Below are 26,224 nucleotides of genomic sequence, written 5' to 3'. Positions count from 1 at the left end.
GGCCTGAGTGGGGCACACACTGGGTTACTCCAAGTTGCCCTGGCAGCAAAACCCTGGGCTCAGGGTGGAGTGGGCGTGGGTTGCTCTGGGTTGCACAGTCAGAGCTTCCCTGTGGCCTGGACTGGGGCATGCTCTGGGTTGCTCTGGGTCACCCCAGCAGCAGGTCCCAGGTCTGGAGGTGGACCTGGTGCCAGGTGGCTCTAGGTCAGGCTAGCAGCCTGGTTCTGGAGTCTGTGGGGGGAGGGTAGGGCACAGGGTTTTCCCTGGCTTGCATGCACTGTAGGGTCTTGGAGCCGGATCCTAGGACACTGGGTCCCAGCAGGCTGGTGAGGAGGCCTGGTGCGGGAGCTCACTCTGGCAGCATGCACTCCCTGCAGATGTCTGGGAGCCTGCCGGGAGGTACTGCACTACTCACTGCCAGGGCATGGTGGTGGTTCCGTGCGGGGTATGGCTGGCAAGCGGCATTCTCTGGGCGTCCTCTGTCCTTCCTGTTGAAAATTGTCTCCTCAGCTGTGTCTGATTTCTTAATTCAGGGTGGATGTTCTGCGATTTCGTTGCTTTTCTGGCCTGGCCCTAGGAGGAGATGCACGACACTGCTGCCTATTTGGCCGCCATTTTCTGTCCCCCCCACCCCCCTCCCGTCCCCTCAGTAAATGCCTCTTAATGAATGGTGAGGGTGAGTGGACACAGTGGGCCATAGGGGAGTCCACCAGGCCCCCCAAATCCCTGTGAGCCAACATGGGTTCTGGAAGGAGCAAGGGGCATTTTCTGTGACCCTTACATCAGACTTGGGCCCCTGGGATAGGGCTTGAGCATTCCTAACCCCCTCCCCCTCCAGTCCTGGATGTGGGTGATGCTCACGTTCCTCTTCCTGCAGAGGCTGGACCCCACTGAGGGCATCAGGCCCAGCTCTCTGCCCCCACTCTCCTCCCACTGCCTCCCTGAGGGTGGTCTCTGACTCCCTGTCTATGCAACTCTCCTCCACCCACCCAACCCCTGCGCCCAACCCCCATGACCCCTTGCTTAGCATAGAAGGCTGCAAGCTGGCCCCCACGGCCTTACAGGTGAGAGGCCAGGGCCAGACAGAAGCTCTGTGTCTATTAGCAGGCACCCCGCCCTCCTCCCCACGCCAGCCCCTGGCAACCACCGTCTACTTTCTGCATCTGTCGATTTGCCTGGCCTCGTGTGTCTGGCTTCTTTTCTCCTTGGCCCAGTGTGTTTAAGGTTCATCCATGTTGTAGCATGTGTCAGTGCTTTATTCCGTTTCATGGCTAAATAATATTCCACTGTGTGGAGAGCCCCCATTTTGTGCATCCGTCATGGACATCAGGGTTGTTTCTACCCTTTGGCTGTTGTGACCAGCGCTGCTGTGAACATTTGTTCAGGTTTCTGTGTGGACATATGTTTTTGTTTCTCTTGGGTGTATGCTTAGGAGTGGGGTTTCCGGATCGTATGGTAAATCTATGTGTAGTGCATTGAAAAACCACCAAACTGTTTCCCAGTGGCCGCACCATGCCATCTCCCACCAGCAATGTGCGTGGGTTCCAGGTCCACACAGCCGTATCCACACTTATTTTATGTCCTGTGATACTCATCAAGGTTTAAAAATTTTCATTTAAATAAGATTGCACAAGTAACCCCCGTCAATTGTAAGAAAGTTAAAGGGCAGATAAATAAAAACAAGGGGTGAGGAGAGACATGTCCTATAATTATAACATCTGGAAACAATTTACTGTTTTGTTATAAACCAGCATGAGCTTGTATATCAGTACGAACTTTCGTTTACATGAGAGCTTGTAGCCTGTTAAGTTTCCACATGATGCTATCCCACGGACATTTCCTCTGTCCCACAATATTTAAACATTTATTCCCCACCATGTAGTATTCTGTCTTCAGGGTGCACCGGGGTTTATTTAACCCGTTTCCTGAGGCTCAGCGTTTCTTTACTTTTTACTGTTCTAAATAGACAGCAAGGGCTCCTCTTGCCTGTTTTCCTTTGTTCCCCTGTCTCAGTCCTCAGGACTCGTTACGAGGGGTTAAGTTTCTGTTCGAAGCAGACAGATTGGCACTGCCCGCTGCAGATACAGCGCGAGGTGCCACCATCCTAAGTTGTCTAGGAGCCACATAAAAAAGTGGAATGAGTTTGCATCCTGTATTTTAAGCCATTCTATCTAAAATATTATTTCCACGTATCATCAATACCGGAAGCATTGACACAGTGTACATTCATTTGTATCAAGCCTGGAAGCCTGTGTGTAGTTGACACTGGGCACATCTCAGTTCGCACGTGCCACCTTTCAAGGGCTTAGTGGCCACATGTGGCTGGTCGCTCCCTGATGGGCGGTGCAGGCATATAACTCTTTGTTTACACTTTGGATACAGAGCGATGTCACCCCCCACACCCCCATATCAAAGATTGGGCCAATTAAACTCCCCCCAGCCACCTGGAAGGGTGCATTTCCCTCAGGGTGAAATCTAAAACTAAGATAAGGAGGTTGGCATGCCAGGCACTGGAGCAGCACTGTCGCTGTCACCCGTTCCCATGGCAACTGTGACCTCATGGGGGCCTGGAGAAAGGGCTGAGCTAGGAGCACGGAAGCTGGAAAGTTTCCTTCCCAGGAACCCTCCAGGGCAAGAGCAGACCGTTCACGTTGTGGGGTGTGTATCGTGTTCCCATTGCCACAATCTAATTGGAAAATATTTTCATCCCCCCAAAGAAACGGGGTGACTATTAGCAGTGACCCCCTCTTCTCCTTCCCCAGCCACCACTGGTCTCCCTCCCTTGTCTATGCATTTGTCTCTGCACATTTCATAAAAATGGAATTGTGCAGCGTGTGGCCTCTCACTTAGTGTGATGTGTTCAAGATAATTCATCTTTAATAGCGGTTGTTGAGGAGCATGTGTTGCTGTAATTTCTAATCATCATTTCTCAGGTTACACCCGGGGACTCTTTCATCAGTGAATCTAATCTGACCACCCAAAAGGAGGCAGTGTGGGGTGTCATAAAAAACAGAAAAATAAAGCAAAACCACAAATTGAGTTCAAATCCTGGGTCTGCCTCTTTCAAGTTTAGCGACCTTGAGCAAGTTACCCATCGCCTCCGAGCCTCAGTTTGCTCTTCTGTAAAATGGAACAGTCTGTCATAGGTTCATAGAAAGCGTTAAAGAACGTGTGTGCCCGAAACATGGTCTGTAGCCAGTGGATGATTCATCAGTAACAATATTTTTGAGATCTGTTGGCTGTCCTCTATGGGGCCATATTGTGTGCTTAAAATATTCATTACATAACAAATAAATATACATTGTGTATAAGAAAAAATTTGGAAAATATAGATGAATTAAAGCAAAACAAAGTCTTTAATCCCAGTATTAAGATAATTGCTATTATTTTGGAGAAACAAGTCTAGATTTCTTTCAATACTTACGTACGTTTGTAAATATTTATATATTTCCCCAACATGCTGCTTTTGTAGCAAGCTGTTTTTAGACACTATATGTGCAACACATTTCCATATCAAATATACAATAGATTTTTTAAATTTTTTCAATTGCAGTTGACGGTCAATATTGTTTTCTGTTAGTTTCAGATGTACATCACAGTGATTAGATATATATATGTAATTTACAAAGTGACCCCCATAAGTCTAGTACCCACCTGACACCATAATAGCTATTACACTGCTATGGACTGTATTCCCTGTGCTGTGCTGTACATCCCTGTGACTATTCTGTAACTACCAATTTGTACTTCTTTATCCCTTCACCTTTTTCACCCAGTCCCCTTAACCCCACTCCATATATATTTTTTGAATAGTTGTTGTAGTTCTGTGCAATAAGTCATTGGTATCTTGATAGGAATTGCATTGAATCTACAGATTGCTTTGGGTAGCATAGACATTTTAATGATTTTCTTCTTCCTGCCCATGAATAGGGTATATGCTTCCACTTGTATCTTCTTCAATTTCTTTCTTCAGTATCTTTTAATTTTCCAAGTACAGACCTTTTATATCCTTGGTTAAATTTATTTCTAGGTATTTTATTCCTTTTTAAGCAATTGTGAATGAGATTATTTTCTTTCTTTTTCTGATAGTTCCTTATTGGTATATAAAAATGCAGCTAATTTCTGGGTATTTGTTTTGTGTCCTGCTACTTTACTGAATTAATGTATCAGTTCTAATAGTTTTTTTGGTGGACTCTTTAGGATTCTCTATAGACAGTATCATGTCATCTGTAACAGTTTTACTTCTTCTTTTCCAGTTTGGATGGCTTTTAATTCTTCTTGTTATCTGATTGCTATGACTAGGACTTCCAGTACTATGTCGAACAGGAGTGGTGAAAGCACGCATCCCTGTCTTGTTCCTGTTTTTAGGGGAAATGGTTTTAGTTTTTGCCCATTGAGTATGATGTTGGCTGTGGGTTTGTCATATGTGGCCTTAATTATGTTGAGGTATGTTCCCTCTATTCCCACTTTGCTGAGAGTTTTTATCATAAATGGGTGATAGATTTTGTTGAATGCTTTGTCTGCATCTATTGATATGATCATGTGGTTTTTATCCTTCATTTTGTTTGTGTGATGTATCGTGTTTATTCATTTGCAGATATTGTACCACCCTTTCATCCCCGGAATAAATCCTACTTGATCATGGTGTATGATCTTTTTATTGTATTGCTGAATCTAGTATCCTAATATTTTGTTGAGGATTTTAGTGCCTACGTTCATCAGGGATATTGGCCTATAACTATCTTTCTTTGCAGTGTCTTTATCTGATTTGGGGATTAGGATAGTGCTGGCCTCATAAAATGAGCTTGGGGGCCTTCCCTCCTCTTGAAGTTTTTGGAATAGTTGGAGGAGAATTTGTGTTAGTTCTTCTTTGGATGTTTAGTAACATCCACCTGGGAAGCCATCCATCCAGTCCAGGACTTTTGTTTGTTGGGCGTTTTTGAATTATTACTTCAGTTTCACTCATTATAATCTGTCTGTTCAGATTCTCTGATTCTTCCTGACCTGGTGTTGGCAGACTGTGAGTTTCTAGGAATTTACCCATTTCGTCCCCGTTGTCCAATTTGTTAGCATATCGTTGTCTGTAATGTTTTCTTACAATCTCTTGTATTTCTTTGCGGTCAGTTGTTATTTCTCTTTCACTTCTGGTTTTGTTTGGGTCCTCTCTCTTTTTTTTCTTGATGAGTTTGGTTCAAGGTTTCTCAATCTTGTTTATCTTTTCAAAGAACCAGCTCTTGGTTTCATTCGTTTTTTTGTACTGGGTTTTTTAAGACTCTTATTTTGTTTATTCCTGCTCTGAAAGAACGAAATCTTACCCTTTGTGACGGCATGGCTGACCTGGAGAGCATGATGCTAAGTGAAATAAGCCAGTCAGTTCATATGTGGAATCTAATGAGCCAAATGAACTAAGAAGCAAAACAGTGACAGACTCATAATAGAGAGCAGGCTGACAGCTCTGGGGATGGATGGATTGAGCAAAAACAAAAAAAACCTCATGGACACAGACAACAGTGTGGTGACTGCCACAGACAGCAGCGTGGAGGAAGGTACAGGGGGATAAATGGTGAAGGATGGAGACTTGGCTCGGGGTGGTGAACTCACAGTACCGTGTACGGATGATGTGTTGTAGAATTGTGCACCTGAAACCTGTCTAATTTTGTTAACCACTGTCACCCCAATAAATTCAATTAGTATTTTAAGAGAGGATTAGGGAGGGGGAAGGTGATTCAGGCTGGTGCTGGCAGTTCCTTGGGAGACTTGTAGCGAGAAACGTACAGGGAATCTGGTGGGTAGGGCAAGGGAAGGGGAGGAAAATGAAGAAAATTTTAATAACTGCTGCTGTGGACAATGTATTTCGATTTCCCCAATAACCTAAAATTTAGAAAACCTCAGTACAGGAGATTTACTTTTTTTAAATCACCATTTTTGGCTGATGGGCCCTGTTTACCCACCTCTAAGTCAGCCTTGTAGGCTCCAGGCTTTATGACGGTTCTGGCCACACGTGAGTGCTTGTGTGATGAAACACACAGTATTAAACACATACCTGCACCTTCTCGCTTCGTCCTGAGAGCCCCCCTGTGAACGAGAAGCTGCTTTTCCCTCTGTCTTATAGTTTGAAAACGTACACAATTGGTAAGTGGTGGAGCTGGGACTTGGTTCCAAGTCTGCCCAACCCAAAGCCTGCCCTTAATTGCTATGCAGATTGCCTGTTTGACCAGAATATCCAGGTGTTCAGAGCCTGTAGGTCTGGTTCCTGGGGACTACACGCAAAACTTCCCCAAATAGTGGGTGAGTTGGAGATGGGCTCTCTCCCACCACCGTCCGCTCAGCATTCCCCATCCCTTAACCACCTTTCTCCTTTTGTTCAAGAGGCATCTAACTCTACTTCCTGTTCATTTTTGTTGGCCCCTGGCTCAGCTCGTGCTAGCTGAGTGGTTCAGTTGGTTGGAGTGTCATCCTGTGCACCAAAAGGTGTGGGTTTGATTCCCAGTCAGGGCACGTGCAGAGGTTGCGTGTTCAATCCCCAGTGGGGGCATGTACGGGAGGCAGCCAATCAATGTCTCTCTCACATCAATGCTTCTCTCTCTCCTCCTCTCCCTTCCTCTCTCTTTAAAAGTCAATAAAAATACTTTTCTTGGGCGAGGATTAAAAAAAATACCTACAGCTCAGCATTCTCAAGTCTTCCTAGGAGCTGCTGTTTGCTAGAAAATAGTCATTAGGACTGTCAGCTGGTCCTGAGGGCCCACTATGTTCTGGGTGCCTATCTCCACGCATTAGCCTCTCTTCCTCTGGACACCCTAGGAGGGGGTTGTATCCCCATGTTACAGATGTAGAAACTGATCCTTGGAAAGGTTCGTTAGGTAACCACTGAGGGCATCGACCACCTTTCTGGAGTAAATGTGGCCATTGATACCACATATATGTTAGAAAGAACATTTGGATACTTGATCGGCCAGCAATTCCGCTCCTAGGTCTGTACCCAACAGAAATGAATAATTCCATTCACCAGAAGATGTATACAGGATGTTGGTGGCTGTATGATTTGAGTAGCCCTAATCTGGAAAATGTCCAAATGCCCAGCAATAGCAGAATAGATAAAGCATCCTCCCTTCAAACATGGAATAATATACAGCAGGGAACATGAACAAACAAGATGTGCAATAACTTGGGTGAGTTGTCAGACTATCATCAATAAACCCACAAACAAGTGCTGGCGAGGATGTGGAGAGAAGTGAGCCTGCTTGTGCACTGCTGGTGGGAGTGCAGACGGGGGCAGCCACTGTGGACAGCAGGATGGAGTTTCCTCAATAAATTAAAAATGACCCAGCAGTTCCGCTTCTGGGATTTTATCTGAAGTAACCCAGAACACTAATTTGAAAGAATATATGCACCCTTATGTTCACTGCAGAGGTATTCACAATCGCCAAGACTTGGAAGCAGCCCAAGTGCCCGTCAGTAGATGAGTGGATAAAAAAGCTGTGGGACATGTACACAACGGAATACTACTTGGCCATAAAAAAGGATTAAAAAAATAGCTAATCCAGTTGACATTCACTATTACATTAGGTTCAGGTGTACAGCATCGTGGTTAGACATTAATGTAACTTAGAAAGTGATCACTTGGATAAGTCTGACACCATACGTAGTTATTACAATATTATTGCCTATATTCCCTGTGCTGTACTCACCTCCCATGGCTGTCTTTATACCTGGAAATTTATATTTAATCCCTTCACCTTTTCACCCAGCCCCCCAGCTCCCCTCCTATCTGGCAACCCTCAGTCTGTTCTCTGTGAGTCTGTTTCTGTTTTGTTTGTGTGTTTTGTTTTGAAGACTCCGCATCTAAGTGAAATCAATGGTAGTTGTCTTTGTCTGATGTATTCCTTTTCATCTGTGACTACACCGAGCCCCTTTCTCAGCTGGGAAAGAGCCGTCTTCAGAGCGGCCGGAGGTCTGGTCTCAGAGGCCGGGAGAAGGAGGGAGAGCCTGGGCCCTGTCCCAGCAGCTGCAGTAACAGCTGTATTATTGCTACGGGGTCAGAGCTAAGGACCCTGAGCGGTGTTACCGGGAAGAATGGGAAGCCCTGTCCTGGCTGCCTCGCCTGCTTGCAGGGGGGAGGTGGCGTGAGAATGAATGGACGAGGGGAGGGGGGAGGTGGCATGAGAATGAATGGACGAGGGGACGGGGGAGGCAGTGGCCCCAGCCTCCCTCTGGTGGCTCCGAGGTCAGCAGCCCCGTGTCTTTCGGTCTCATTTTCTTTCCTTCTCTTACTTCGCAGTCTCATCGGACCAGATCGAGCAGCTCCGCCGGAGGTTTAAGCAGCTGAGCGGAGACCAGCCCACCATTCGGTGAGACGGGCAGCTGGGGGCGGGAGGGGGGGGGGTGGGCGCTGGCAGGTCCGGGCACTGGGCAGTTTCTCTCCGTGTGTCTCTCTCCCTGCGTGCCCGTCTGCGGCAGCTGTTTTCACTCTCCGGGTGCCTGCAGGACGGGATGCTCTCCCTGAGGGGAGGAGGAGCCATCTGTTTCTTTCGGATGAGAAACGTCTAACTGGAGTGAAGATGGGGGGGGGGTGCAGAGCTAGCCAGCCGCCCACCTCACCCGACCTCAGGTGGACCGAGCTGCCGGGCGCCGGCGCGGGCACACGCGGAGGCCGTGTGCAGTGTGTGAAACGTGTGCGTGCCGGTCCTGCCCGCTGCGGGTGCAGCCGGGGCGGCTCAGATGTCAGAGGCCCCGTCCCTGACTCCCCCCTCCGGTGGTTAGTGCTGACTTTGGTTAAGATGCCGGTGACGGCCCGGCCAGTGTGCTCAGTGGTTGAGCACCAACCTATGACCCAGGAGGTCTCGGTTGGATTCCGGTGGAGGGTTCTCTCGCATCATTGACGTTTCTCTCTCTCTCCTCTCCCTTCCTCTCTCTGAATCATTAAACACATTTTTTAAAAATAAAAAGGTGGCAGGTGGCGGCCAGTTCCCCTTCCAGAAGCGGGCAGGTGACGTGTTTATGGACAGGCTTTGCGCGGCGTGCCCCCTGGGCAAGTGCGTTCAGTCGGGTGGTGGTTGAGTCCCTGGAACGAGGTCCGTGTTTCCCTCAGAGGGTGGGCCCAGCTAAAGGACGTCCGGGGCCCTGACGTGGGAACTGCTCACAGATGTTACGTGAGCGTGTCCATGTGCTGCCCAGCTGGAGCCTGTGCCAGTCCTGTCCCCCCCACACACACACACACGAAGTCGTGGTGGGAAGACTCCCCCATTTCACAGACGGCGAGGAGGCCGTGCTCTGGCCTGGGTCATGCGGCCCCTCGGGTGGAGGAGCGGGGATTGGAACCCAGTGCTGAGATCTTGCGTAAGGAAGTGGCCTCCCTGCTCTGCCCTCTGGGACCACCACCCTCAATGTCCTGGGCCTGCAGCTCACGCAGCCCCTGCGCCGTGTCTCCTCTGTGCTGGGCGGTGAGTCGGTTGCACTCCTGCAGGAAGGAGGGGGGCTGACCACAGCGTCTTGTGCAAACCGCCTGCAGGAGGCCTCCTCCCCGGCTCTGGCTCTCAGGCTCTCGGAACTGCTCTGCCTGTTCCTGATCGCCCCCCTCCAGGGTCCGGAGAGGGAAGACGGGGCAGCTTTTCGGTTCCCTGGGCTTTCCCGTCTGTCTGCCCAGGGCAGAAGGAACGCGTAGCGAGCCGCGGGCTGCGGTCTGGTGTCCAGCGCTGTTCCCACGCTGCCAAGGTCTCCTGCATGGCCTCGGGCCAGGCCTTCACCCTCTCTGGTCCCCGGGACACCCACAGGCTGTCAGGGGCCCGGGGTTGTGCCGGGGTGGGGCAGGGCGAGGATTCGTCTCTTCAGTGTTTGCAAAACTGTGGGTGGAAGCTGGCCAGGCTGTGGGGACATTCCAGATCATGAGAAAGGCGTTGGCTGGGGATCCCCGAGCGTGGCCCCCGGCACCGTCTGTGAGGGTGTGGGGAGCAGTGCCCTGTGCCCTCCCACAGGGGATATTCGAACACCTCGAGTGCAGAAGGTCTCTTAAAGGTGACCGTTCAAACCTGCAGGCTTTGTGCACAGACAGGTAAGATCTGCAAGCTGCGTTTTTAAAAGTTTAACGAAGAGTCGGGCTTTGCAATTTGTGACTTTAATAAATTGAATAGAGCTTTAAAAAACAAACAAGGTAAAGCTGCCAAAATTGGTTTTAACTTTAACCCACTTGTGTCCTACCCGTGTTTGGTGGGATAAGTCTCTGGGCGTCATGTAAGGACATGGGGGGCAGGGGTGACCCTGAGGCCTTTAGAGCTGGGATGTCAGGACCCCTCCCCGGGTTCCTTACACAGCCAGCACCTCATTTTTAAAAAGTTCATCGTGTTGCATTCTTTTTCTTAAGAGGGCCCCCAAATGATCGTCAGGACCCCCAGATCTAAATGCGGAAGGCTGAGTGCTGAGCCTCCTGGTGGGTGCGAGGAGTAAGGGTCCTCTGACGTTTCTGCAGCACCTGCTGAGCCGCCCTCTCTCCTGGGAGGACCCTCCGCAGTGGCCCTCCGCGAGATGTAGCCGCAGGCCCGAAGAGAACGCAGTCATGGCCTCTCGCACCTTTCTCTTTCCTTGGGCCCTTTAACCGGTGACTGCCTTCAACAGCGACTTTTCACTTCCTGGTAGCGCCCTGGCAGGCTCCCCAACATCCAGAAATAGCCGCAGTGGGTACTGCACCCAGGCGGAGCGGCCGGAGGCCGATTAGATAGAGCGAGTTACAGGCATACTTTCAGGTTCATGAGGCCACGGAAGGGGGTGGCTCCTGGGATAAAGGCCCAGGCGCCCGGGGCAGGGGGTGGTGTGCACTGAGCAGGCCCACACCCCGCACAGCCCACGGCACCCTCCCCGCCGGGTGGGCGTTCCTGCCCGCTGTACTGAGTCAGAGGTTCCCGCAGGGCGAACCCCATCCGTGGGAGCCCCAGCGCCATCAGCGGAGTGCTGACTGTGCCAGGCACCGGAGCCCTCTGAAGTCCACGTCATCACCCCGTTTTGCAGATTAAGAAACAGAGGCCCCGAGGTTAGGTCTCCCAGCAGAGCGGGCTGTGAGGAGCTCCATCTGCCATGAGTCACTTGTTAGCTGAGTCACTGCTTTTACCTGTCAGGTCGCCAGACATTTACCAGGTTCTTAGAACTATCGCCATGCGCACGGAGTGAGGCCGGGCCTGGGTCGCCCGGCTGTTTCACTGTCAGGATCTGATCTATCCCAGGAGTTAACGAGCCTTCGCCGCTAGCTAGGACGATGTGCTAGGACGATGCACATTTATTTAAAAAGAAAACCCCGCAGTCATTTGTAAAGCTGCGCTGGAAACAGCAGCCGGTGTGTGTGTTGGGGGGTTGGGGGGAGCTGGGAACAGCTTGGGGAGGAGCCGCGTGGAGGAGGGGGCTGTGGCCGGAGAGGCAGGGCCGGGAGGGCCGGCGCAAGGACTGGGAGTGGGTGCTCCTTTCCGGTGTGAAAGCCTGGGCACCCGAGGGTGACGCCCACGCCCACCCCTGCCCCTGCGCGGGACCCCTGACCCTGCAGCGGCCCGTCCACCCCGTCCGCATCTCAGAGGTACCTGCCCCGCCAGCTGCCTCTCCCCCAGGCCCCGTCAGGCTGCCTGCACCGCCCTCCTGGGGTGGCAGAGGCCTCCTCCCTGGACCCCTGCTCTGTCCGACAGCCCCGCCCACAGACACGCAGGAATGAGCGGGATCCTATTGAAATGGCGCTTCTCTGCCCCAATCGGTCCATCCTCCCGGGAAAATGAAGTGCGAGCCCCCAGGCCGCTGCCTGTCCCAGGCCCCTGTGCGATGGGCCCACCCCTCCGCCGCCTCCTCCCCCTTCTGGAATGCCCTCCCCGAGCACTTGGGGCTGGGGCAGCCTTGGGGGGGCGTCATGCACATTGTAGGGTGCTGAGCAGCGCCCCTGGCCGCCACCCCCCGACGCCCACAGCACGCCCCTCCCAGGACAGTGAGGAAGGCCCGTGACAGGGCCAGCGGCCTGGGCGGAGGACGCGCCTTCTCCGGGTTTCTGCTCCAGTGCCACCCTCGCCACCAGGCCAGGCTGGCGCTGCGGAGACACAGCTTTCTGTCTGCGTCCGTCTGTCCGTCCGTCTGTCCGTCCGTCCTGGGAAGCCCGCGCCGGAGCAGGTGTCACTCCCAGGTCAGACTCTGCCGGGCGCTGGGGGGACAGCGGTGCAGGCGCAGCAGTGGCGGGAGAGGAGGAAGCGTGGAAAGAGCGTCGCCTTTCCCTGCCAGTGAGCCTGGGGAGAGCCCGGGCCATTAGGGGTCCCCAGCACTGGGCCATCGGGCCAGCGCCTCAAGCAGAAGCTGCCCCCGCCCCCTCCGGGATGGGCTAACAGGCGGGTGAGGCAGGGGTCTGGGCCGGCGGGGGCTCTGCCTGCTCCAGGGCCCGGGCGGTTCTGCTGGTCGGGCTGCGCTCGGAGGAGCTGGCCACTGTGGGGGGGCGGGGGGCACACTTGCTAACGAGATGCGGTCCCTCCTCCATGGCCCAGGGGCCCCAGTATCTGGTGGCCCAGCGTGGGCACGGCAGAGGCTGAGCAGTGAGTGCAGGGGAGGCGGGAGGAGGAAAGTGCTGGGGGCCCTGGGCGCGGGGATCTGATGGGGGGGCTGGGGGTCCGGGCTGAGGATCTGGGCCTCCTGCACCCTCAGCTGGGGCTCAGGAAGTCTGGGGTGGCTGGGGGCAGGCAGACCCAAAGCTGCAGAGACCTTGGCCTCTGAGCTGAGCTGAGCTGAGCCTCAAAGCCACCGGAAACCAGCCCACACCACGGGCTGCGGAAGGAAGGTCCCGGCCCGTCCTCGTGGTTTGTTTCATCGTGACCTTCCCTGTGGGCCAGACACTTGCCCTCTTCCTGGGTCCTGGTTGCGGCTCTCGGGCTGGTGGGAGCAGGGCCCCATACAGGGTTCTGCTCCTCTTTCTCTCTGAAGTAAAACCGCTCAGGCGGGAGGAGGTAGCGAGTGAGGAAGTGCACGGGCGGTCAGAGCCCTTCGCAGCCTTTCCGCCCGTGTGTGGCCGTGGCTCAGTCCCTGCCCCTGCCTGGGCCTCCTTTCCTTGCCTGTGAAATGGGGCGGCACTTAGCACAGCCGGACACCGTGGGAGCCCTCCTGGAGAGGCAGGAGGCCGTGTGCCCTGCAGGCCTCGTGGGCCACCCCTCCCTTCCCCCCGACTGGTCACGCTCTGGCCCCAGAGCAGTGCCCTGTCCCAGGTGAGGCAGGGCCTGTTCCCACGGCTCAGATACCATCAGCCCAGCCGGTCGGACCAGCCCAATGGGCACCTGGGGGCCAGTGGGGAGGGAGGGAAATAAGACCGAAACCAGCATTTATGGGCGTGGAGCTGTGGTGAGCCTTTCCCAGGTTCTGGGCACAGGCCTGCGTCCAACTTGTTGAAAAGAGAGGTTGGCAAATAATTGGGAGTGTCCCCGAGAGCCAGACAGCCCCGCGGGCTCTCAGAGGGCTGCTCCGGCCAGGCTGTGCGGCCCGCGTCCGCAGTGCCATCCTTAGTCGTGGTAGGAAGTTTCTTCACCTCTCTGCCTCGGTTTCCCCGCCTTTAAGACGGAGATGAGTTCCTACTGTGTAGGATAATGAGGCGCTTAGGGAGGACGTAGGAGGTTAGCTGCTGTCGTCGTCATCGTCATTATTTCAAGTTGAGGGCTCACTGAGTGCCAGGCAGCGTGCTTTGCGCCTTCCGTGCCTTTATCTTGTTTAGTCGACTCGTTAGCCCCACGATATTACCTGGTTATTCCCACGATCCCATTTCTCAGATGAGAAATCCGGGGCTCTGACACCTGCCAGGGGCTCCCCCCAGACCAGGCGACTGGTCAGCTGGAGCCTGGACCGCCCCCCGGGGAGCTTGACTTCACATCCCCTGTGATATGGGAGGTGCGAGTTTTGCACCCAATTCACAGATGAAGAAATGGAGGCTCCCAGAGTCAGGAAGGTGCCTGTGGGGAGGAGGAGGTTCTGCCGGCCTGTGGACCCAGCAGCGACCTCTGAGAAGGGAGCGAAGGCGGCTGGGCTTCCAAGACATCGTCACGCCCCTGCTGACCCCGGCTCCGCCTCACCTCTGCTGTCGGGAGAGCAGGCCGCTTGTGCTACTTTCTTTTCCAGACGTGTAGTTTGGCTCTGGGGGATGCCTGGCCCTGCGGGTTGTTCCTCCCTCCCTCCTCTTCCTCCTCCCCTCCCCTCCCAGGACGCTGCTGCCTGTCCTCCCTCTCAGGTCAGCCCCAGGGCCCCACGACCCTTTATGGGATCTCACGGTGACCAGGGCTGCTGGTGGTCCCTCTGGCCGCGTGCACAGCGTGGGCACTGGCTTTCTCCCAGCCCCGTAGGGCCTGCAGCTTGCACATTTCGGCTCTTCAGGGCTGGGCTCCGCCCTTGGGGACTGGCTCCAGCTGTTGGAGTCCAGGCTCGGCTCCTCCATGTCAACTCGCTTTGGCTGTGAGGGACTAGGTTGGGCTCTTAGGCCTTAGCGGGGCCATCCCGGGCTAAGTCCATTAAAATCCAATTGACCTGGGTCCTGGGGAAGCCCGGGTCTCCATACAATTGCCTTAGAGCAGTGGTTCTCAACCTGTGGGTCACGACCCCTTTGGGGGTCGAATGACCCTTTCACAGGGGTCGCCTAAATACATCCTGCATATCAGATATTTACATTACGATTCATAACAGTAGCAAAATTACAGTTATGAAGTAGCAACAAAAATAATTTTACTGTTGGGGGTCACCACAACATGAAGAACTGTATTAAAGGGTCGCGGCATTAGGAAGGTTGAGAACCATTGCCTTAGAGGAAAGGACCCTTCAGTGAGCACACTTGGCCTGGGAGCCCGAGGTTGAAAGGGCTGCTGACTCTCCAGGGGGAGGTGCCTGTGAAAATCACTGGGACACACTGAGGCTGGCTCCCAGGGGCCTGTGGGAGAGGGGGGCTTGCTTAGGGGCGAGCTGGGCTCCTGGGGTAGGCGCCTCCCTTTTGGACTAGGCTCCGCCCTTCGGGACTGGCTACAGCCTTAGGGTCTGGGCTGGGCTCTTAGGGGCTAAGCTCCGCCCTGGGGTCTGGGCTTCGGCTCTTTGGGCCAAGCTGGAGCGCCAGGAGGGCACAGGAACTGGCACGGGCAGCGAGCAGAGGCTGTCCAGGTCTGGGGCCAGTTCTCTCTGCACAGAGGGGCCAGCGTGTGTTTAGGGAAACTTTCAGCTGAAACCGCGTTTAAGTCTCTGTGTCCGTGGCACTTCGTCCTCCCAGCACGGCCCTCCAGGCCCAGTCCTGGGTGGGATGCCTGTGGCTCCCTGGCCTTTCTTGTTTGAAGAGGTGGTTTCCTCCTCCTGCCGGGCCTGCCCCCCTGTTCCCCGGATTCCCGCCTGTGCCCTGGGGCTCTTCCAACGCCACTGCCCATTGCAGTCGCAGAGCAGGGAGAAAGGTGAGCAGGAAGCAGATTCCGAGAACAAAGGCTGGGCTGTGTGGGAAGGTCAGGGAGGTGAGGACCTTCCCACAGCCTCACCGCGGTGCCCGCAAGTCCACAGCCTCGAGGACCCAGTGGGCCTGGGCCCAGCGACAGGGCTGCTGCCTTTGATGGTCACCCTCTGTCCCAAGTCAGCATCTTTTTTTTTTTAACCGCTTTACTGAAATACAATCTATATACCCTTCTGCTCACTTAGTAAAACGTACAAGTCACTGGCTTTAGTCTGTTCCCAGAGTTGTTGCACCGCAAGCACCAGTCACGTTTTAGACATTCTGTCCCCCGAAAAAACCCGTATCCTCAGCCATCACGCCCCTGGCTCCAGCCCCCCAGCCCCGAAGCCACGCCTCTCCTTCCCGTGCCTGTGGATTTGGCTACGCTGGACATTTTACGTAAATGAAATCAGACCCTGTGTGGCCTTTTAGGTCTGGTTTCTTCAGCATCATGTGTTCAAGGTTTATCTGTGCTGCAGGATGCATCCAGAGTTCATTTATTTTTTGTGGCTGAATAATATTCCCCTGTGGGGAGACCCCATTTTGTTTATCCAGTTATCACTTGATGGACATGTAGGGTGTTTCCGCTCCGTGGCGATGATGAATCATGCTGCTGCGAGCTTCGTGCACATTCTCACGTCAGCACGTGCCATTTCTCCTGGGTACACACCTACGAGCGAATCGCTGGGTCAGGCGGTAGCTTTACAGCTCACGCCTTGCGGACCGGCCGACTGTTTGCCATGTCTCCAGGCCAGCTTCCCGCTGTGCGACACCACAGTGGCCGGAGCGGGCTCCCCACCCGGGGATGCGACGGGCTAAGTGGTCTCTGACCGCCCCGAATGGGTGCCATCCTTGTCTCCCTTTAACTTTCTGGAGGGGAATGTCCAGCACACTTAGTGGATCCCCCAAAGCCTCCCTGAGCCTCCAGACCCCGTTCCTGCCAGTCCAGGGTTGGGTCCATGCCGCACGCTGTCCTGCTCTGACCTGCTCTCGTGGGCCCCTCTCAGGATGAAAGGGACAGCCTGGCCCCGGCCCAGTGGCTCCGTCGGTTGGAGCCTCATCCTGTACATCAAACGCATTTCGGGTTCGATCCCCAGTTGGGGCACATACGGGAAGCAACAATTGATGTTTCTCTCTCACATCGATGTTTTGTTTCTCTTCCTCTCTCTCTAGAATCAATAGAGGATTTTAAAAAAATACAGCCTGGTACATGGGGAAGTGTTATATGACATCTGTTTTCTTTTCTCTCTCCTTCCTGGTGCTCGTCCTTCCGGAACCAGCAAGGAGCACTTCAACAACGTCCCTGACCTGGAGCTCAACCCGATCCGATCCAAAATCATCCGTGCCTTCTTCGATAACCGGTGGGCCTTGTCCCGCGTAGGGGGGCTGTGTCCTCGGGGGAGCAGTTTGCCCTTGTAGCTAACGTCTCACAGCCCTCGGTGCTCAGAACAGCCCTGGAGCTGGCGCAGGGAGGAGGAGGGAGCTGTTTGGGTAGGAGCTGTGAGCACGGGTTTGGGTCACACCGTTCTGGGGTCGTAGCTGGGTAACTTGGGTGGCTCACTCAGCCCCTCTAGGCCTCCGTATGAGTCAGCTTTGGCTGCGTAACAAATTACCCCAACACTTAGCAATTTAAAACAATGAGTATTTATGCTCTCACCGTTTGTGTGGATCAGGCATCTGGGTGCAAACAAGCTGAGTCCTCGGGCTCAGGGTCCGCTGGGGCTACAGTCATCTGAAGGCTCGACTGGGGAGGCTGTGTTCCCGAGCTCCCTGTTGGCAGGCGGCCTCTCAGGACCTCTCCACAGGGCTACTCGCACGTGGCAGCTGCTGGCTCCCCCCGCTGAGATGTCCCCATGACAAGGAGGGGACTGACTGGGCACCCCCGATAGAAGCCACCAGTTTTGGTAACCCAACCTCTCAAGGCACAGGTCACCGCACACTTGGAAAAGGGACTGAGCAGGGGCGTGGGATCCTTGGGGGCCACCTGGGAGGCTGCCTCAGTTTTCTCATCTATTAAATGGAGGTAATAACAGCCTCTGCCTTCCGGGGTCGCTGTGAGGGTGCAGAGATGATGTGCTAAAGCGCTAAGGGCTATCCTGCTTGTTGCCCTGGACTACAGACAGCAAAACTGAGGTTCAGGGAGATGGTGCACTTGGCTGCCTGAGTCCCAGAGTTGAGGCTCTGGCCAGAGCTCCTCTACCAAATGCCGTGTTGTTGGCGTTGAAAGACTCACATGCCTGGATGGAGGCTCCTGGGGTGTGAGCTCCAGGCCTGACCCCTCTGTCCACAGAGATCGCTGACACAGGAAGAACCAGCAGAAAGAGGAAGGAAGGGATCGGGCCACCAGCACTTCCCTGACCTGTTCTAAGTAGCGTGAGTCTGGACGGCTCAGCTCTGGTTGGATGGGGGCTGCGAGGCCCAAGCAAGATGCTGAGCCCCTCGGAGCCTCGCCTGCTCACAGTGGGGGGATGGGGAGTCCTCCCTCCAGGGCTCATGGGGCAAGACCTGAGGAGAGAGCGACTGAGAGTTCACCAGGCAACGCGGGAGAGAAGACGCCGCAGGATAACTGCTTGTGCAAAGGCCCAGTGGATTCGAAGCACTGCCCTCGACGGCTAGTTGTCCCGGGCCAGCTGGAGTGGCCCTTTGCTGGGACGCACAGTAAGGGCGGGACCCCCGCCTGCCATTCTGATGGCCCCTCCCTCCGGGGCCGCCGGACTGTGGCCGCTGGGGTCCGTGGCGGTGGCCTCTCCAGAGCTGTTGTCACCGGGACCCGCCTGGGGCCGTGACCACGCCTGCTGTGTGCTCCCTGAGCCCCGCCCGGGCAATGCCCTTTCTTGCCCCTCAGGAGGGCACACGGGCAGGGACGGCAAACTGCCCGGATCCACTAAAGCACCGGGAGCCACGTGACCTGCCCTGGTAGTGACAGGCTCCTAGCGCTGCCTGGGCTGCTGGGACGCTGCCAGAGAACAGGCACCGCAGGCCCGGCGGCCGGCCCGGGTCTGTCCCAGCTGCTCCCCAGCCTCGGTAGCCTGAACGCAGCCACAGCGACAGTGAAGGAACAGGCGTGGCTGTGAGCCAGTAACACTGTATTTGCAGACACTGAAATGTGAATTTCATGTAATTTTCGCTTGTAATGAAATGCCATCCTTTTGGGTTTCGCCCCCAAACATTCTTTCCACCATTTCAAAACATGAAGACCCTCCTGGGTCCCTGAGCTGCGCAAACACGGCGGCCCCGGGCTGCAGTGCCACCCCTGATGCCAAGGACAGTGTCAGACGGACCCGGTGAGCTGCTGCACTGCCCGGAGCCTCGGTTTCCCCAGTGCGAGTCCCACCTGTGTGCCCGCAGCACAGCCAGGCCGCCCTGCGTCCCTGGCCCGGGGCCCGGGCGCCAGGTCTCCGAGGACCTCATGGGGCTGTGCTGAGCCTCCCAGGCCCTGGGCCCCAGAGCAGGTTGTTGGGAAACAGAACCCAAGCTCGGACGGCCACGGAGGGCAAAGTATGTGTCCCCAAGGGCCGAGTTCTCTGCGCTGCGGGGAGTTCTCAGTTCATTTCCAACCTGCCTTGCCACCCCCGCAGGAACCTGCGCAAGGGGCCCAGCGGCCTGGCCGACGAGATCAACTTTGAGGACTTCCTCACCATCATGGCCTACTTCCAGCCCATCGACATCACCATGGACGAGGAGCAGGTGCAGCTGTGCCGGAAAGAGAAGCTGCGATGTGCGCACCCTCCCCGTTCTGCGTGGGCGGGTGGGGGGTGACAAGCATGGGGGAGGTGACCCCACCACAAGGAGTGGCTCTCCCGCCTCCGAAATGGCCCCGCGGCGGCCTCCCCGTGAGCACCCTCAGCCGCGGGCGGTCCCGGGAATAGAAGGGGTTGTTGGTGATGCGAAAGCAAGGCCCTGGGCTCAGACAGACCTGGTTCAATCGGGCCCTTCCATTGGGCAGCCATGTGACCTTGGCCTGCACATGGGGATCTGTGCGCCCAGGCTGGCTCGGAGGCTGATGGGATGACACGGCCGTGAAATCGATGAACCCGGGTCCAAACCCCTGGTTCCCCGTCCCTGACAGGGTGGCCGAGGGCAAGCACCTTAACTTCCATGAGCTACAGCAGCCCATCTGAGCCTCATGGGGAGCGTGAGGACGAGGGGAGAGGGTATTTGACCGGGGCCCCTGGCCAGCACTGGACAGATGCCAGCAAAGGACTCCTGAGCTTGGGGCTCGCTGGGGCCCCGAGGGCGGAGGTGCCTCTCAGCCGCTGCCTCTGTGGCTGTGGGCGCCAGTGGTGGCAGCAAAGGAGCGAGTGGATGTCACCAGGAGGAGGCGCTAATGCCCCTCATGCCCACAGCGGGAAGCTCCCGTCAGCCAGGGCCCCAGCCTGGGACCTGCCAGGGACAGAGCCATGAGCTAACACTGCTTTGTCTCCATGCCAACGACGCTGTCACATCACCCACGTGCGGTGTGCCAGGCAGTCCTGGGCCCTAACCCCCCCGCTGTTGCTCATCGAGCCCTGGCAGCACCATGAGGGAGACGTTTGCTATTCCCATGTCATAGATGGGGAAACTGAGGCTCAGGGAAGTTGGGTCACCTGCCCAAGGTCACCCACTAGGAAGTGGCCAGTCTGCCCCCTGGCCTTTGCCCTTGACCCCTATGGCTTTGGCATTTAGGCTTCACTGTGGGGGTCTTTTGCTCAGTGTGAGGTAGGTGAGGAGCTGGGAAGATGAGGGGCAGGGCCCCGGGCTCCCTCCGCCTCCCTGACTGAGCCTCCCCACTGCCGCCCCAGTTCTGTTCCACATGTATGACTCGGACAGCGACGGCCGCATCACCCTGGAGGAATATCGAAATGTAAAGTATGCTCCTCGCCCGCCCGGCCAGGGCTCCTGGCGCCTCCCGCCCAGCGGGCACGGAGGCCCTGGGTCACGTCTCTGCCCGCCGGCAGGTGGTGGAGGAGCTGCTCTCCGGGAACCCGCACATCGAGAAGGACTCGGCCCGCTCCATTGCCGACGGGGCCATGATGGAGGCGGCCAGTGTCTGCATGGGGCAGATGGTGAGTGACCTGCCAGGGCTGCGGCTGTGGGGCCTGCGGACCAGCTGGTAGCCTCTGGAGTGACTGGCAGCACCTGGCACCGTGGCAGGGCCGGGCGGTGTGGAGCAGGCTCGCTTTACTGTGTCTGTCTGCGTGGCTCGGAGGGGATTTGAGGCCCTGAGGCAGGGCTCACAGGGAGCCCTCTTGGGCCATCTGGTCTGGTCTGGGGCCCTGAGGAGCTGGAGGGGGCGGGGGGGGGGGAGGGTTTACCTGAAACGTAGGAGAGGGCTCTGCCTTCAGAGCTTGCGGCTGCAGGCGGGCGGGGAGCGGGGGGGGGACGGGGGGGGGGCCTCCACTGCTCAGGCCCGGCGGGCAGAGCTGGGGTGGGGAGGACCCACGGGCACGAGCACAGAGCAGGGGACACCTGAGCTTGGCCGGGTCACACTGGTGTAGCCAGGCCGGGCCACTTCTCAGGGCTGCAGGTCAGCCTGTGATGAGCTGGGCGGGTTAGAGCCGGCTCCCCACCCCGCGTTTGACACGTAGCCCGGGCGGCGGTCTCCTGGGCCTCCATGCACTCGGGTGCCAGCCGCACCTTCCCAGTTATGACAACCAAAATGTCTCCAGGCGTTGCCAGAGGTCCCTGGGGAGAGGGGCTGTGGGGAGAGGGGAGGAATCGACCCAGCGAAGAGCCAGTGGATCTGAGGGCCACAGGGATAGATGCTCAGTGACACTGTCACCGCATGTGCCCGTAGGAGCGGCCACTGCCCGCGTTCACACTGCTGTTGGGGTGTGGAGGCCCCTCTCCGAGGGCGCCCACAGCATGTGCGGCCACTGCGCGAGGCCCTTCACATGCACCGTTGTATTGATTCTTAGCCTCGTTTTTACTGGTGGGGACCGGGGCTCAGAGACACGGAGCTCCCGGAATTTGGGGCCATGATCTTGGCTGTGCTTAGTAGGCTCACCTGGGGGTGGGGGAGGGGGCTGGGGCCAGTGGGCCAGCCTGACACTGTGGCTTGAGCCCCCGGGGACCTCGTGGCAGGTGCGAGGCCGTCTCCATGGACTCTGTTCCCTGGGTGTCGGGGTCCCACTGGGCCGTCCCCGCCCTGCTCCTGTGTTTATGTCAGCTCCGCTGTGCACGCCTGTGGCTGAGGGTTCACAGCCTGTGCGTGTGAGTGTGTTTATGTGTGTGTGTGTGTGGGGGGGGCGCTGTTTTCCTGCTGGATCTGCTGTTTGTGACCCAAGCCCGAGCCCAGGGGCCACAGCAGGCCAGGCCGGCCCCGGGGGTGGGGCTGGGGCTGGGGGATTTATTGGCCTGTATTTTATCTGCCTGCTGCTTGGGCGCAGGGCAGGCGCTGGCTTCTGAGAAACCACCCCACTCAGCAACTTAACTGCCACAGAGGCTGGTGACCTCAGTGGGGAGCGCAGGGATGCCCACCGGCTGTCGGGCCGGATTCCCATGTGATGTAACCACACGCGCCGCCTGTAAGCCGCTCCGGGCCTCCGGCCCCAGCTGGCGAGCTTTCTCCGCTTGCTGCAGTAAACGTGGCTCGCAGCTGCTGACGGGCACCAACCCGCACAACCTCCGAAGCGGGCACGTGGAGCCGCGGTTCCCGGCCGTGTCCCGAGCGCTGTCTACTTAGGATCCTCCGCGTGCTCGTCACATTTTCGTGGCGGCGTGGGCCGGAGAAGCAGACGAGCTGCGTGCGTTTCAGTGCCGCCGGCCTCTGAGGACGCTGAGGGTGGCCATGCCGCCCACACTGAGGATCCAGCACCCTTTAATGGACGTCAAGGCCTGTCACTGACGGCAACGGCTTCGTTCTGGAGAGCTCTCTCTGGGAGGCTTCTTGTGGCTCCAGAGGGGTGCTGCTTGGCTGGGGGCTCGGCCTGGGGTGTTTCTCCGAGCCCCCCTCTCTCCTTCCTTCCAAGGGTGCCCTGCAGCCCCGGCCCGGGCCAGGGGGGCCTTGTCTGTACTTGGCTCTCCTCGCTGCCCCGGGCACTGGGCTTGCCTGCAGGGACAGGACAGCCACTTCTCGCTGGGCTCATGACAGGCATCTGAGGACTGGTTGCATTTATAACATTTAAAAAAATGTATACCAAGTGCAATGAAGAAACCAGAGGGAGAGCCCTGTCCGCGGGACTAGCGGCCTGGCCCCTGCCCGGGGCCTTCCCTCTAAGGGGTGCGGGCAGGCCTGCCTGGGAGGCTGCTGCGAGGCTGCGCAGTGTTGGCGGAACAGCCGTGGTGAGCGCTCGGGACAGTGCCTGGCACGTCGCAGACTTCCTTAAAGACACACGGGGCAGCCTCCAGGGAGGCCCCGAGAGAAGCGTCTCTCCTTGGCCTTCTCCCTTCAGCCCGTCCTGCTCCCCGAGGGAACAAGGCAGGTCCACGCCATGCCCCCTGCTGGCCGGCTTTCTGCGTCCCTCTGCGGAGTTAACTGCCCGGCTTCTCCTCTCTGTGCCGCCCCCACGTGGCAGCAGGGGGGCCGCCGAGCTGGGCAGAGGGTCCGCAGACACCCTGCTGCTCCTGCTTGTGGTCTGCTCCACTGTGCACGTGCCTTGGCGCCGTTTCCCTGTCGGCGGGTATAGGTCGCCCTTTTCTAATGGCCGCACGGTGGTCAGTCCCGCGGACAAGTGACGTTTATGTGGCTGGGCATCTGGGATGCTGGCCGGGCTGTCCTGTCCCTAAGGGGCTGGGGAGGTGTCCGGGGGCCCTTGAGCCGGAGTAAGAGCAGCAGCGGAAGGGCACGAGGCCCCTGTGCCCCCAGCAGGGTCACAGCGGGAGGCCAGCACCGCCAGTGACGGGGCAGGTGAGGCCGCCGCCAGGCGCTATCATGGTGACTCACTGGGCACACAGGCCAGCCCTTCGCCCCCCTGCTCCTTTCCCCAGTGGCCTGGGCTCGGATCCGCCTAGAACTGGTTCTTATCGATGCTGGGGCGCTGAGGCAGGACCAGGAAGTGTGTGCCATTGGCGTCCTGCTGGGGCCTGGCAGAAGGGGCTGGGTGGGGAAGGAGGGCCCGTGCCTCCGTGCCCACCCCGCCTCCTTTTCCACCCTCATCCACAGGGTCTCCAACCGCCTACCCTCCCGCCCTCCAGCCAGTGAGGGGGCCGTCGGATTCAGGGTGACTGGCCTTGAGCCGGAGACAAATAATGCAGAATGACCCTCTTGTGACTTGACCTAAACAGGCCAACCATGTGTGTGCGCGCGTGTGTGTGCATGTGCAGGTGTGCGTGCGGGGGGAGGGGCAGAGCCCCCTGAGCCTCCGGTGGAAGCCACTCACCCTGCCTGTGGTCTGTCCCCAGGAGCCTGACCAGGTGTACGAGGGCATCACCTTCGACGACTTCCTGAAGGTGCGTGTCTGGGGGAGGGGTGCGGGGGGAGAGTCCTGGGTGTGGCCGAGGTGGGACTCGAGGGGGAGCCAGCTGGTCAGGAGATTGGCATCTCCGTGGAAAGGGTCGAGCCTGGGCGTGGCGTTCAGACAATTTAAACTGGTTCTACTTGCTTTCTATTGAAAAAGCAATATTCCCGCGTGGCCAGGACATTTGCAGGCTACAAAGGGTGCACAGTGCCCCTCGCCCTTCTCAGAAGCCATGCCAGTGCGCAGCGGGAAGCAGGGCTCCGGGTGTCTGTGCCCAGACACTGGACCAACCCGAGTGTGGTCCTGCCCTGGCTTTCCCGCCTGCGCCCGGGGCGGCTGCGCTCCTCCCGCCTCCCTGGCGGCTCCCCGCTCCCCCTAGTGGACACGCAGGCCTTGCTCATCCTTCCTGCTACACAGGACTCCCAGTTGGGAGCTGGGACCCCTCGCTCTGGCAGGAGATACCCTGTTGCAGGGAGATGAGGCCCCCGCCCTCTGACTGGCTCTTTGGCCCCGAGCACCCCAGCATCGGGGTTTCCAAGGCCTTTCTGGGAGTTGAGGAAGTCGGGGGGGAATGGCATGGAGTGGGGCCGGCCCTGCTCCCGTCTGCAGTCCTGACCTGGCCCGTCACCAGCCCACGCCCGGCCCAAAGGCTGCAAGGAGGCCCGAGGTCTCCTTCGCCTTCCCAGGGCACCGCCCGGGGCTGGGCAGGCGAAGGTGGGATACCTTTCCTTTTTGCCTGAGAAGCCAGCTTCCTCCCCGAAGGCTGGCCACCGCCACGCCTCCAGCCGGGTGGGCCTTTCCTGCTCGGCTAGCGCCTCCCCACCGGAGCTCCACAGCTTCCTTGGTGACCCCACTGCCACCCGCCTTTAGCAGGAACCGTCCTGGTGCCCAGGTAACTTCCAGGAACGTCCTGCTCACCCAGCGAGGGCCAGAGCCTCCCGCGGACCCAGGTGTTTCCTCTGGCCCTCACCCCACCCAGGGCAGCTGCAGGGCCCGGGAAGCGCGTGGCATCGTGCGTGTGACAGTGGCCTCCCTGTGGCTTTGGCTTCCCCGTTTCCAGCCCCCGGCTGTCCCTGGAGACGCTGTGGTGACAGCTTGAGAGCTTGACGTTCTTACATAAGCAGGGAGCCCTTGAGAAGTCACCGCCCACCACATCCCTCCCACCCTCGCTCCGTTTGGGGCCCTCTTGGGGGAGCGGGGGACTGTGTGGCTGAGGAGCTGGCAAGCACCCAGCCGGTGTGGGACTCTTAGGGGTGGGGGTGGGGGGGTAGGGTCTGGCAGAGCCCGGCCAGGCCGCACTGGGACGGCGTCTCCAGCACCAGGTATTGTGGCCACGGCCCTGGTCTTTGGGTGGAAATGACGTCTCCTTTGAGCTTGTCTGTGTAGAACATGGACGGTTATAAAGACCAGACTGTTGTCACCTTTTAATGAATGATGAAGGCTTACTGAAACCTCACAACTGCAGAGCCCTGAAGTTTATAAAACGCTTCTGATGACTCGACACCCCACACCCCAGTCTTCTGTGCTGTGGGGGACGGGGGTGATCTCGGCATTTTACCGGGGACCCAGAGCCTGAGGCGGCGGCGGATGGGAGTGTGGGTTCGGGACTCAGTCACCACCTGCGGTGACACCTCAGAGAACACGAATGCCAGAGGCAGCTCCCCAGCAGAGCGGCAGCTCCCTGTGGTGGCTCAGCTGGCTGTCCCGCGGGCACATCTCTGATGCCCGCAGAGGGAGGTGGGGTGGGGGATGGTTCAGGACTTGCCTGGGTCGGTGTGAGGCCCTGATGCCGCTCCGTGCATTTCAGATCTGGCAGGGGATCGACATCGAGACCAAGATGCACGTCCGCTTCCTTAACATGGAGACCATGGCCCTCTGCCACTGAGCGCTCCCCGCGGAGACCGCACTTTGCACCGCGCAGCCCCCCGAGGCCGAGCAGCCGGGCTGGGGCCTGCGCCCCGCAGCTCATCCCGCCCCCAGGACAGGGCATGGTGTGTGGGACTTTACTGTTTTTATCTCCAATAAAAAAGGAACAGGGTTTGTTAATGAACAAGGCTCCTGTCTGTCCCTTGCCCACACGAGTGGCCAGCCATGGGCTGGCACAGCGGAGATGGAGGAGCAAGCAGCTGAGTCATGGTCGAAGGCTGGTTCACGGGGATTTTTCTCCTTGTTGGGTTCATTTTGGTAATGTGTCTGCTGTTTTCCCTGCAGAAGTGCTGGGAATTAAGTCAGGAGGCAGCTCCTTGCTCCCGGGACTGGGGACTTGGCTGTGGGCTTCCTCAGCGTCGTGGCCGCACATTTGGAGCCTGTGCGGCTGCAGGGGCCCGAGCTGGCCTCATGGTGCTGGGCACTGATGCCAGGGCTCAGGCTGGGGTGCTGTGGCCCCTCCTGGCAGGATGGGGCA

General features: G+C 57.4%; 1 protein-coding gene across 3 annotated transcripts in view; it reads left to right on the top strand.

Moving 5' to 3' along the window:
* TESC (tescalcin) overlaps positions 1–25,868 on the top strand; it is a 46,716-nt gene extending 20,848 nt beyond the window's left edge. Inside the window, exons 2-8 of one of the 3 annotated variants that reach the window (XR_004974761.1) lie at positions 8,279–8,348; positions 16,723–16,803; positions 19,021–19,160; positions 20,224–20,290; positions 20,380–20,487; positions 23,765–23,812; positions 25,628–25,868. Coding sequence is in view for 2 of the 3 variants with exons in the window: in XM_036353299.1 (XP_036209192.1) it covers positions 8,279–8,348; positions 16,723–16,803; positions 19,021–19,160; positions 20,224–20,285; positions 20,380–20,487; positions 23,765–23,812; positions 24,562–24,690 (638 nt within the window). In the remaining variant the exon portion in view is untranslated. Of the gene's footprint in view, positions 1–8,278; positions 8,349–16,722; positions 16,804–19,020; positions 19,161–20,223; positions 20,291–20,379; positions 20,488–23,764; positions 23,813–24,561; positions 24,979–25,627 lie in introns of those variants that run through there. The other 2 variants (XM_036353300.1, XM_036353299.1) reach the window with 2 other exon arrangements.
* Positions 25,869–26,224: the final 356 nt, after the last annotated feature.

Source organism: Myotis myotis, unplaced genomic scaffold, assembly GCF_014108235.1.
Source record: "Myotis myotis isolate mMyoMyo1 unplaced genomic scaffold, mMyoMyo1.p scaffold_m19_p_20, whole genome shotgun sequence".
Lineage (NCBI taxonomy): Eukaryota > Metazoa > Chordata > Mammalia > Chiroptera > Vespertilionidae > Myotis > Myotis myotis.
The sequence above is the reverse complement of the archived record's forward strand: the minus strand, read 5'-3'. Positions and strand labels throughout refer to the sequence as shown.